The following is a 13785-nucleotide window of genomic DNA, read 5'->3' as shown; positions in this document are numbered from 1 at the left end:
AAGAATACATTTTTTTATTCACTAACAGAGAAGATACTAGTGCTGATGCAACCCCTCCTTGCCGTACTCATAAAGAAACTTTTAGCAACAATACTGACTTTAACTGCAGAAATCTGGGGGTCTGCTTCAGTTTTGGGTACATCAGTTCTGGTACAACTCCACTGAAAAAACAACTTAAAATATGTTTAAAAAAAAGAAAAGAAAAAAAAAAAGCTAGTGCTTTTAATCATGGGATACTAAACAATCAGTGGCCCTGCATGATCTTATATATTTTTATACAACTACGAATACTTTTTTTATCTAGAATGCTATTTTTTGGTCATTTTTTCACTTGTGTCTGCTTTCTTGCCATTTATGACTTCAGCCCTTCAACAAAAAGCCACAAGTTTTGCAATAACTATACCATTTTGTTTCTGGTCTTTCCAACTCCCTTCTGGTGAGGCAGCCTGTTTTCTTTATGTTTTTGTTTTTTTATGAACTAAGGATCGGGAAATTCTCATATGATGTGCATCTCAGGGAAAGGGGCATCTCTGTTTATCTACAGGATGGAAATTGTTTAGCCTTTGTGGTTTCTAAAAGATGTTTGTAGACAACATGGAGCTCAAAATACAGCCTAATCCACAGTGAAATATTAGTTCTCCTTTCCTGTCAGCTTTCCTAAACCAAGATTTCGCCTCGTCTGTGAACATTCCCTTGAAGAGGGCAGCTTGGATGGCTTCCACATCCTAACTCTTTGATTTGTGGCAGCTAAGATCAAGCGGGAATAGAGCTTGTTACAGTAATCCATCAGTGGTATAACACATGCAGGAACATCCCAAGGAGGGAGACCTTGGGCGTCATGGGGAAGGTTAAGGCTATAATTTCTCTTAATGTGATTTTGTCTGGCCTTTTCAGAATTTCGTCCGCTTTGGGCAGGGCCACTAAGATCACCAAACCACAGACTGAAAGACTGTGCTCAATTTTATACGCTCTTAGACCTAAAAATTTTTTATGAGTGACAGCATTAGGTTAGGCTTTCTTCCACTTTCTAAGACTGAAAAATAGAAGTAGAAGATTAATTTCAGAGTACTCCATACGTGGTGGCATGGATTTTGGAAAACAAGGGCTCTTCTCTTTTATGGTGATTTTCATTTTAGCAATTAACTTGGTCCCAATCTAAAAAAAAATGAATTAACTTCTTAACAAAGAGAAGAAGCAGGAAATAAGAAACCAATATACCTAAATGTTAAGAGATGAAGAATCACTCAAAGAAAAAAAAGCATTAACTAAACCCTTCCAAACATGAGAAACCAACCTTAGTGAAGGCAATAAAACAGAGCCTAAACATAGGCTGTACAAGAGGAAAATTAGGAGAACAGAGATGGAATCCAAAGAGCAAATATCTAAGGCTATAAAACAAAAGCCACAAATTCCTTTATGGTATCCAAAAAAATGAAAATATGTAGGAAGCCCTGAATCACTGGGGATGAAAGAAACTGAGGAAGACAAAAGTTAGGGAAGGGAAGCAAGATGACTTCTTTTCATCCTACTTCACCACAGAGGATGTTGGTGAGAAACCTACTCTGGCACCTGCTTTTATTTTTCTGTATTTTATTTTTTAATAGACGTGAACTAAGAGCAAGGTTTGAATACTTGCTAGCAGAAACAAATGTGTTTGAGAAGGGTGATAGCTTATGAAGCAGTAAACAAGCAGAAGACAAGAATTCTGACAGCAATTAAAATAAAGAAATTGAGCCACTACCTAAACTGAGTATGCTTTCACTACACTTAGTAACTTAAAGAGTGAGAAGATAGCAAAAGTTTTCACCTATTTTTACAAAAGCAGCAAGGTTGATTCAGAAGACTGTAGAGCTCCAAGCTTTATTATTATACCTGGTAACCTGGCTGAAAGGATGAATAACAGGAAATTAAATACATCAAAATAATCACTGGATTCTGAATATGTTTATAAAATAGTGGATGGATAAGAGCAAGTAAAGAAAATGAGACTTTCAAAATCTTTACAAGAGCCTCACGGGAGGCCACCTATGAAGTGTGAGGTTAAGAGAGCAAAAGAAAAGAAGGAATACATATTGATTCTCATCTGATGACAGGGTTAGCAGCAGGTGTCTCATGCTTTGTACTTTGTATTTCAAAGTTATCTGGAAACAAGGAAGCACAGCGAGAGGGTAAAATCTACAGATAGCAAGAAATTTTGAAGATTAATCCTGCTTTAAGATTATTAGGGGTTTGAGAGTTAAGCAGTAAATCTGCTTCAGCAGGTCATGGTCATCACTGTAGATCGCAATGAAGTGCACACTTAGAATCACAGAATCATAGAATCATAGACTCGTTTAGGTTGGAAAAGACCTTTAAGATCATCTAGTCCAACCATTAACCTAACATTACCAAGTCCACCACTAAACCAATTAAGGGTAGAGTAGCAATTTCATGTTTCCTGGCTTGGTGGCTGCGTTACTTTTAATGAAAGTACTACTTCAGGCAGTACTGGACTCCTTTGTGCATTGGGCTGAGTTCTGAATTGCCTGGTCAGCTCAGGAGACTGCCTGGATGTCCTTGTAAACTGCCCAAAGACAACTAGTGTCAAAAGGATAGCAACAGTCAAAAACCACAAAGAAAACATCAGGACATCTAACAAAAGATAGCACAAGCAGAATGGACAAACATAGTAGGCATACAACTTTTATAAGGGGAGGCTGGAACACTGTGTTTGCTATCCTTTAACCCATTCTAAAACGTAAGATGGAGCAAAAGTGTGGAAAAGGTCTCAAAAAAAAGATGTAGAAGGATTATTTGAGACTTAGACAAGGATCTGAGCAGCCTCATTTAATTTGGTCTTACACTGAAAGGGGAGATGGACCAGATGACCTTCAAAGGTCCTTTCCAACCTAAGTTATTCTATGAAATAGAGCAATTAAAAAAGTTTCAACTGTTCAATATATTCAGACAGTAAATCATGAAACTGGCAAATCCAACAGCAGACAAAATTTGATTATGAATTCACTCTCACAAGTACTGTGCTAGGAGCCAAAATAAGATCTGATTTTTGCAGTTTTTAAAAAAATTGTATTATACAGGGTCTCTCCCCATATCCAAACAAGGTGGCTTTTGGAAAAGAAATCATTCCTCTATTTGATGCATATAATGACTATTATGGCTCATGAAATAAAATTTTTCTAGGAGAGATCTTCCTCTTCCTTCAAAGCTTCTTGTGCTCTCCTCTCAAGCAGCTGGTATTGGCCACTGTCTGAATCAAGACACTGGACTAGATGGATCCTAGTAGTATCTGCTGTAATTATTTCCATTTTCACATGAGATGACTCCGAACTAGAATCTTCATGGTTGTTATCTCCTGATGATATTCTGTCATGTTTACTCCTTTAATCAAGTAATGTACTGTTTTTAAGGGTCATCCATGAAATCTCACACTCTGAGAGCTCCAAGAGTGAGGTTACAGTGTTTCTATCATGCCTGCTAGCAGCAGTAATAAATAATTTGCGTACCAAATTGAGCCACTGATCAGACCTATGCATTAGCCAAGGGATTACCACTTTTTAAAAAGAGGTCTTGCCACAAGTTTCCTTTCTTTCTATTTATCTTCCCTAACTCTTAATCATCAAAATTATTGTCAGGAGGAGGACAGAAAAGGAGTTAAACAAAATATTTCATGGACACTTTCATTCTGGAAACAATTTTATTACCAAAAAAGTTCATTCCTTCCGTTGCCCTTAAAATACAATCAGGCATCTGCCTTAAAAAAAGAGATTACCCCAAACCACAGAATAAATACATTTGAAGATACTGGCCAAATAAAGTTTTAACCTGCAAATAGTTCCTAATAGTTACATACATTAATAATGTATATAACATTAAAATGGCTGTCATAATGTGGCTGCCTATTAGTGCATTGATAAGGAAATCACCTGACCGACAGATGTACAGCTCAGAAGAGAGAGTACTGTCATCTTTGAAATTCAGTGGAAATGACACAACAAATCCGCATTCGTACAAAATGCTGTGACTGGGGAGGAACAAAATCAACGAATAAAACAAAATCTTAAATATTTCACTTTAAAGAGGGTTTTTAAAAACATATATACATTTACCCACTAGACATACCTTGGCTGACCTAGTGATGGCCCCGATCTCTGAATAAAGATCAGTGCTGTCTGGGAACTTTTCCACCACCATAGTGCAGACGTGGTGCAGGAGGGACTGCTTGTGCACCGTGTCCTTGACTTCTGGAACCTTCTCGAGGTAGCTCAACTCAAAAGCTTTGGCCTGTAAGGGGGGAAAAAAGGGTAGAAATTAAAAATAAAAATGTTTACTACTTCCCATGCAGATTAGTAGACAAAAATGATTATCAAGTAGGGGCAGAGGGGAAAGAAGAAGAAGAATCCTACAGGAGAAGAAACTTATTGGATTTATTTATTTTTAACTTGCTGAAGTGCAGTCCTAAAATCACTCCATCTGCAGTGAAATGACTCATGACACAGTTCTCACAATTTGAATGCGGAGCGTCAACACTAAACCCAAGGGAGTTACAGCAGAAGAGTGCCTTGCTCCACATTTCCATCAGGTATGCTGAAAGAGGCAGAGAGTACCCTGACACACAATAAAAAGAAAAAGTAGGTTCTGTTTTCTCAGTTATTTTTCTGGTACAAAATAAATGCTGGGTTGAAACTGTCCTAATGGTTTTGACTTTTGGTTTTTGAAGGAAAAAGCTGCAGGGGAAACGCTGGGACATCAGGCTTACGTTGGTTCCATTCAGAAAGTTCCCAATGGCTAGTAGAGTAGAAAGGATAAATCCCAAAGTTTTATTGTGCTCCAGTTGGTCCATTCCTTCCTTCAGGTCTAGTAGTGGTTCTGCAACTTCCTGCCATGAGAACAGAAACAAGAAAGTGAAGGCTGCAGTTGGCTCTAGCTGCTTTAAGTTTTTAATTCTATGGTTTAGATTAATTACTGCAAAAAGTTCCTGCACTGGTGTCTTGCAGAGTGCAAACTGGCCATGTGTGCTGGCTTTCTTCCATGTTCCAGCTAATAAATCACATGCAAGGACAGCAAGAAAATACATAAAATACTTTCCTAATGTTGCTTCTTTATGTATGCAAGTGCCTTACTTGTCCCGGGTATTATTCTGTGATTCCAAACAGGAGAGAGAGAATCAGAGAAGGGGCTGCTACGTTTGAGTTAGATGCATGGACATCCCCCTACCCCAACTGATAAAAAAGCTTCTTATAACTACTTTTTCTAATGTTTGAAAAACAAACAAAAAATAGTTAGAACCCTGGCTGACTTGACATTTGTAGCCTGACCCTAAAGCCTTCTTCAAATGATGGCCACCTCTGAGTTTTAGATATGGTTTTGTGCTTGTGTGACTTTAAAACTGAAAAAAAAAACCCACTGCAACCATGAACAAAGTGTTCTCATTTTAATCTTTTAACTTAATGCATCTTCCATCCACACATGTTATCTGAGGATAGGTATGTAAACTGATAACGCTTGAAAACATAAATTCTGTTCCATTACCTTGGGAAGTGAACTACACCAGAGAGTTCAAAGGAAGAGAGAGAGGGCAATTGAGTTGACGGAGCTTATTTCTATGTCTTTGTGTGAGGCCCAGGGTTATTTATTTTGTATGCACAGTAACAGTTCACATTGTTTCTATCTCCAAATGCCATCCTAAGCATCCGTGAGCAGCATTCTTTTCCCAAATTATTACACTCTTTATGACCAAGAAGCCAAAATTAATCTGTTATTTTGGACCAAGAGGCAAAATAGCTGAGAACTTCACTTTCTTGGAGAAATACAATGGGTCACTCAACAACTGCAGTGGTATTTTACCATAAATAAGCGCACAAAGATGAAGGAAACATACATTTCTAGTCACTACAGAACAATTTATCTCCTGAAAAGAAAAGAATATGGCAAATTCGAGATAAATTAAGAGACGGCATAATGAGCAAAGTAATTTATACGTCAGAAGAGAGGTGCTAAATAATCCAAGACTTTATCAAGTTAAACTAAAATCAATAAACTGCTGCACAGAATTCTTTGAAGTGCTGTAAAGTCAGGGTTGATTTAGTTTGTTTTGTAGCACTATGGGGATGAATCAAACTGCTCTGCATCTGCTGTAAATGCAGGCTTTTGAACTATTTTACTTGTATCAATTTGCAACCTGTTAAAAAATCATTCCTAAAAGGTTATAAATTAAACATTCTAATAAACATTCTGAAGGTGAATAAAAAGGTATCATAAAAGGCTTCCAAAGCAGGCCATACTGTGGCCCTTCATTTAGCTATTTACATGCAAGTTATCCAAGCTTGGACTTTCTTGCGTATAGTACACATTTATAATTACTCTTTATTTTTTATTTTATTGTAGCATTAAAAAACAATAAAAGCCAGTGTGCTATAACCAGATGAAATACCCATTCTTGCTCCCTATAAAACTCACCTTCTACCTAAAGAGGGTAGATACACAATGCAGAGCTACCTCATATCCTTAGATATCATGTATCCTTATTTACCATGTTTTTATTTTTCACCTAAAAATTTTGCTTGAATGAAATTTGAGGATTGGTCCAGAATCTCTGGCTAAAGACATCTGATAATGCCTGATAAATGTTTGACACACATGCACAAATGAACTCAGCTATATGTGTGCAATGAATCCAGTGGTCCTGGGACAGGGAGGACGTAGCACACACATTCTGTACAGCTGATCTGGCATATATATTGTTACCAACTTGCTATACTGGTAAGAAGTTTAGCTTACTGCACCTATACAAGTTCACATGCATGCTTTTCTGAGAGGGGTAAAAACTTGGTTGGGATGGGAACTTTGAGATGACCAAAGTGAAATTTGCCATTATTTGCATTTCATCAAGACCAGCCTCCATAAAGTATCATAACCTTTTAAAACAACACAAAGTATCAGGATCATACTGTAAAACTTAAAAAGCTTTGATGCACTTTTTAAAATTTTTAGACAGTTTAAGCATCACTCAAAAGTACAATCTTTTTGAATACTTATTTCTCTAGCACACTGTCTCCAGGGAGACGAGAGTCAGGAGTAATCTTTCTGCTCAGAAGAGAAACTGAAGCAAGCCCTTTTCTTTACCAGTTCTACTTTTCTCATTTCTACACCTGCTTATATTCATTTATGACCCTTTAAAGTTGTCAGCAATAAGGATATATTTGCCCACAGTGACCTTAAGAAAAAAACAATCTGATTTAGGACAACTAAAGATTCTATTCCTTTTTCTAAGGCCTTTAATCTCCCTTTGAGATAATGAAGTTTGACAGCATCTGCATCAGAAATAGCTCAGTACAAAGAACTAGAAGTAACACAGTGTAATTTTTCAGAGCAACCAAAAGTCTGAAAATGAAGATTTAAAGTTGAAACTCTACCTCTTTTGTCTATGCCTTTAAAAATTATACCAAAAGGAAGGTGAGAAAAATTATTGTTCCACTGATGACCTTCAGTAGGCATACAGTACCTCAGATACATGTTAACATTTCAAAACATTATACACATTATCAAATAGATCATTTGGAAAGGGTTCTCCTTTTCTATTTTCTGTAAAAAGCAAAGAATGAGTATTCATTCATCCAGTTCAGCCCCTCACAGACTGAGGCTGCTCCCTACAAATGTACCCTGACTTGCTTTAGTTAATTAAATTCAATCCAAGAAAGATGACTTCCTTGATTACACCCGGAAAGCTTTTCTACAAACATGAACAATATCTCACTTAACCCTTTTCTTGAACAATTTCATGCTGTTTTTCTTTCAGGTTGTCAGAGATGGAGCTAAGACCTACTTAGGCAAAACTGTTCTCGGCTGGTTAGCAAAAGAGTCTCATGAATGGGAACCCCAGCCTTACATCAACAACTCAGGTATTTCACACTGTTGGTATCATGGACTATCTAAAACTTCCAGCTGCATGGAAACAATAGCAAGGTTCATTCATTTCTTACATAAAATATATGTATGACTCGATAAATAATATGAGCGCGTTCTGAACTGTTATGAATTTTCCTAATTTTAAAATAGATTTTAAAAAAACCCAAGCAAATACTGGACAAAAAAATGACAAAAACTGTGAAGGTAAGTGATTTGGCACCAAAGTTCCACAAAGGGTTTGCCCATTTGCAGATGGATCTTCTGCAAAACCATAGTTTCAAGAACAAAGTAACATTAGCAAGTCCTGGGACTCTTATAATCATTAATGCAAACTACTTCATTTTTTAATTGCTATGCTCATGGTATCTTATCTCAGTCTAAATAACGCTTATGTGTATTGGTTACTTGGAACTGGAACTCTGACTTTAACCTGTCGTTACTGGAGAGACCCACCTGCTCGCTCTCTTGCACCTCTGATGCCTGATCCCATATCTTCTTCTTCACCCAACTGAGACCCAAGCTTTCATATCTATGCTTGTCTGCTAGGCTTCTTATCACATGCTCCTCTTACTTTATCAGAGTTATCATATGTTAATTCCTGTACCATTTTATGGTATGTACTGTACTTAGGCCTATCTACCTTTCAACAGGGATAAAAATCTTGGTCCTATCTTCACTCCTGCTATCGCTTACTTTGAGTAATGTAGGTATTTGAGACTTTATACTAATATTCATTCTACATGGATTTTAGCTGGCAGTTCATTAGCTTTGTGGCATAAACATTATAGGATCAGCAACAGGAAAACTATCAGAATTTCTTTAGGTTTTAGCAGTGCTTCAACTGTTAATTTTTGATTGAGAAGAAGCTAGAAATTCTAGGTATAGACATAGATTGACAGCTACAGCTAACTCAGCTCACATGAAAGGAACAATTTAGCCTGTGGTAACTTCAAAGCAGAATAAATAGCTGTACCAGAATAAAAAAAAAAAAACCAAACCCTGGCAAAAAAGTATTCAGGCCAGATACAAGTATTTTATGTTTTACAAGTCAGAAATGTAAATGTCTAAGACTAAAATGTCACAATTAAAAAATTCTGAATATTAGTGTGATTGCATTTCCTAAAAATCTAAGAAAATTAAACAGAAGTTGAGTAATCTTGACAGTATCACCTGCAAATCAATCCACTGTTGTATACCTTGTTAAATAACCATGGCTAGGTAAACGTAAGGCATTTTCAGAAGCATGTCCCATAATCCATATCACACACAGTTACACCATTTTTTTTAATATATGTATATGTGCACAGCTACACATACAAAATTAATATATACAGGAGAGCTGCCTGAAGAGCAATGCACAGGCTATGCACCAGAAGCACAGCTGGAAGAAGGTTCCTGCGCTGAGATTCCTGAAAGAGCCTGTGAAAGTCAGCAAGTAGCTGAAATTGCCTACACAGTTTCATTCTGCTTCACCTATGCACCAAAATTATACGCTGTCATTTTGAAATTTTTGTCTGTGATTCATCATACATGACAGACAACCCAATTACAGTGTTCTCTGAATAAATGCCATCCATGAAGAAGGCGGTAACAACTGTCTGTGACTGAACTGACAACTGAACCTTATCTTTTGTTTATAACTTTGAGAGAAATAACTTTAATGGATGGCGTTTTTGTTAGTTCAAATGCATGCAAGATCAATACTCTCATTTTACAATGTAAGGCTGAATACTGTAATCCTCATTCAATCTTTATCCAAAGAAAAATTCTTACTGCTCTGAAGTAAGAATTTCCTGAAAAACAACATCTGGAGAAGATGTGGTAAAGATTTAGCTGCCTTCTTTGTTCCAATATCATTACTGCCTAATTAAAGGAAGGAAGACATAATCTCTAATTTTCTTTTACAGAGGGAAAAGATTATGAAGGGTCATTTTAGCTGTTTCCTGGTTGGCCACCGAAACAAAAGCGACCCATTTACCGTTTCCTCAAAATATACGCTCATATAGTAACAAGGTCAGGGAAAGATTAAGCAAAGCCTCGGAAGAGTCTCCACCCCTGCCTCCCCGCTTTCCCCTCACCTTTTCCACTATCTCATAGTCCATCTTGAAAGCCCAGAGCTGGAGCCTGGCGGAGAGTTCGCTGATGGAGGAAAGGGTGAGAAGGAATTGCTCGGCGCTGCCCAGGGGGACATCGGGGTTCGCCAGCTGTGCCTCCTGGATCTTTTGCTTCTCCTCTTCCGTCGGGATCATGGTCAGGATTTTCTGCGAAGGGAGACAAAAGGCAGGCGTCAGCGGCAGGCCCCAGAGATGCGCAAGGGCTGGACGTAGTGGCACGGGGATGCTCCTGTGGCAAGGGCTCCTGCAGCACAGGCTCATGCGACGAGCTTCACTTGGACTTTGCCTGAGCTCCTGTGACACTGGGTGACTTTTTAGCAGCAACGGCAGAAGTCCTTAGTCACTGGCTGGTAAATTAGGACAGCAGTGTAGTAACCAAGCACTAACCCACCGCACAAGAGAGCACAACAAGGCCTGCTGTCTTGAACATCTGCAGTTGAAAAACATATCTGTATTAACATGCATTTTTTAAAGTTTGCAGTCAGTGGATACGGTTAATCACGGGACCAAACACTGAAGAAAGACAGGGAGTCTGGTTAGGACTGCTCTCCTCAGCTTTCATATCTTTAAATCAGAACTGGCCACCTTTCTGCAAATTACATACAGAAGTGAGGGTAGAATGAGTGAAATCTTTTGGCCTGTGATTTACAGCAGGTCAGACTAGATAGCAGGTCGCTTTTAGCCTCAACATCTACACATCTTCCAGTGCACTTGTAGGTATACAGGAGTAACTTGAGGACTCCTGTCCCTTGCTGTTCTCATCATTTATTATTTTTTGTTCAGTCTGTTTTGGTTTTCATGAAACATGACAACTATTGCAGCCTATTAGGTCACTCCCAAAAATTCACCCAAACTGAGGACAACTTCCCAGGGAACATACATTGAATTTCAAGTTGTATTATGCATTGCATAACATATGGCCTTTTTCTCTTTTGATCTGAAAAGTTTAAAATATTGATGAAAAAGGATCTCAGTATTTTCAGTTTCTGCTGTCAGTATGGCTCAAAACATTTATATTTTCCCTTTAATTCTTGGATTTTACATGCTTGTTCACATGTGGCAGCTTTCCTTCTCAGAGAATTGCTCTCTAAGGTATTGCTTCTTAATTAGCTTTTAACTATAATAAATGCATTTTAAAATGAAAATGAAAATCAAAACAACACAAAGGCATCAGATAAGTTGAGGTCTTTACCCTGCTGATCAATGCCTCATTAAAACAAAGCAGTAGATTTTCAGCACAACTTTTGTTTATTCATCTGAGGAGTGACATGTTTTTGCTGTAGCCTTCTATAATGATAGAAGCTGTTTTGGAGGGGAGGAGAGAATAATAAAAATACAGCCAAAGAGCTATCAGACCTGCCAATCCAAACTACAGCCTTGTTCCAGTGCTGGACATAGCCAATTCATCAAAGTAGCACAACTGCGCCCTTCCAGTACCAATAATTCATCTGGCTCCTTGTACAGCGCTGGAGCTAAGTATGAAGAGCAAGGGACTTTTTCTGGTCAATCAGGCGAAGAACAAGAGTTAAGCAGGCAAATAATGTTCAATTTGTTGAACTGGGACTTATTTAATTTCAGCCACAGCATTTGTGTTGCTGTGCATCTTCTTATGCTGACTTCCATAAACGTAAATAAAGAAGCATTTCTTTCTGTTAATGTTGGCTCTGCCTTTCAGTTAAAAACCCCAAAAGAAACAAAAAAACCCCCAAAAATTCCCTTGCTTGGACACTGCAAGCTTCTACCTTATAATACCTATAATAAATTAATATCCTAAGGAAAAAAGAAGAGGAGGAAAATCCCTTAACACACTCTGGTTCTTCTCCTTCCTCTGTCAATGACCATTTGGAAAATATTCTGATGTACACCTGTTCTGATTGATAACATTTGTGTATTGATTTTGAGATGTGCTATCTATCCATCCATCCACACACGCTGAAATCTGTAACTTAGGTCATACCTAACATCAAACTAGAGATTTATAAGTAGCTGCTTCAGGGCATTTCTCAGTGCTTAACCAACATTCATCTAAAAAAGTTCATAGAGAGCCTGAGTGTGAAACTCCTAAGAAGAGGTGTTCTGCAGAGTGTCCTTTGAAGAAGTCGAGCCTCCCAGTGCCTACTCCTCTCTTCAGCAAGAAGAAGCCAACACCCCCTCGGCTGAGCCAGGGCAGCTGGCAAACAGGATCATATGAACATCCATACATGGAGAGTTCAGCAGTAGTCATGTGATGGATGTAAAAATGCTTCTGATGCATTTTTGAAGGCTAACACTTCAGCAGTATTCTCAATTGCCTCCTAAAAATAACTAGGGCTTTTGGTAGCTACCCAGGGATCCCACAAGTATTTTGTGGTGGTGCAGAGCCTTCACTCCAGAGATTTTGCACTGCTTTCGGGCAGTTTAAAGAGAGCAATGAAACAATAAGCTTTATTTCCAAAGGGACTCTCCTCCTCCTTGAGCTTTATGTAAACACCACAAGCCAGATGGAGCTGACAAAAAGCATTTGAGTCCAAGTACTGCAAGGCTGCCGTGCCGTGTACCGCAGTATGTGAAACACAGAACGCCAAGCGAAGTAGCCTGTATCTGTGGTGCCAGCTGCCGAGGATCACCCTGCTGCTGAAAGCTCTGCCTTGATGGGACCAGAGCTGCTGGCAGGTCTCGTACCATCCAGGGTGCAACTGCCCCTGTAACAGTGACTTACTCATTGGCACTTCTAATCTGCTCGGGCAAATAATTCTGATCCTGCTGGTCATCATCCTCGGTGTGCCCCTGAGTAAGTGGTAAAATGCTCCTATTCTTGATTTCCACTCTATGACTAATTTGAGCTGTTTGTTCAGCGCTGGAAACTGATGAGTACACCATCTGCCAGTTTATTATTATTTTTATTATTAATTTTTTTTTAAGCATCACTGACAGTAAAAGTAGCATAAAAACACAGCAGGGCAAAAGGTTACTGGCACTTGATGTGACCATTAAATCACAAATAGCTTTGAACCTAATCATTAGTTTGTAACACTCTCCCTAGTACGGCACTCTTTAGGTCGATTAAAGAACTGGTTATCAACAAATCCTATGCTCGTATCCTCTAATAAGTGAGATACATGTATTTCACCTCCATGCATTCTCACACAACTGGTTGGGCCAGAGACTAACATTCTGAGGAAAACCAGCGCGCAAATCTGCTCATGGAGAAAAAGAAGTAATTTTTTGGAGATCCTGTTCACATGAGATAGTGGATCCTAATTATTCTGCTCCCGGACTGCTGGACCCAGCTACTTGCTTGAACTTTCAGCGAAGGGATCAAACTGTTTATTTCCTGAACTCAGCCACCCTGATGTATGAGCTCCAAAAATTTCTGAGAGGAAAGCCTTACAAGGCTCACAGGGCAAAACTTATAACCCCCATATGCCTGAGGGTTACAGGCCTCGGCAAGGGACACAAGCAAGCACCTAACCGGAGACTGCAAGTAGCCTGGAGCCTCTGCGGAAATTAGGTGCTTAAGTTATCTCTTTCAAAGAGATAATGGGGCTTCTCAGTAGATGCTGAGGTTGCAGGGGTGCCTTGGCTTTCATATTTGGTTTCAGCTGATTTTACCAGGTGAACAGGAGCCTGAAAAAAATTAGTAAACTAAGTATCTGGTTGTTGTTGGGTCCGAAGCTTTCTGTGGCTCGAGGCCCACAAATCTGTAAGCTGCATAACCAAATACACATTAGTGGGTATTTCATATGACATTTGACAGGCCTCAGCAGACAATTCAGCTCCAAAAAGG

At 38.7% G+C, this 13785-nt stretch overlaps 1 protein-coding gene across 2 annotated transcripts in view; it reads right to left on the bottom strand.

The window, feature by feature from the left end:
• FHOD3 (formin homology 2 domain containing 3) overlaps nucleotides 1-13785 on the bottom strand; it is a 406597-nt gene that overhangs the window by 36093 nt on the left and 356719 nt on the right. For both annotated transcript variants that reach the window (XM_075704917.1, XM_075704918.1), the window contains 3 exons: nucleotides 9984-10166; nucleotides 4757-4876; nucleotides 4120-4281 (listed from right to left, as the gene is read on the bottom strand). In XM_075704917.1, the coding sequence (XP_075561032.1) occupies nucleotides 4120-4281; nucleotides 4757-4876; nucleotides 9984-10166 (465 nt within the window). The remainder of the gene's footprint in view (nucleotides 1-4119; nucleotides 4282-4756; nucleotides 4877-9983; nucleotides 10167-13785) is intronic.

The sequence above is a fragment of the Pelecanus crispus genome, chromosome 2, assembly GCF_030463565.1.
Source record: "Pelecanus crispus isolate bPelCri1 chromosome 2, bPelCri1.pri, whole genome shotgun sequence".
NCBI lineage: Eukaryota > Metazoa > Chordata > Aves > Pelecaniformes > Pelecanidae > Pelecanus > Pelecanus crispus.
The sequence above is the reverse complement of the archived record's forward strand: the minus strand, read 5'-3'. Positions and strand labels throughout refer to the sequence as shown.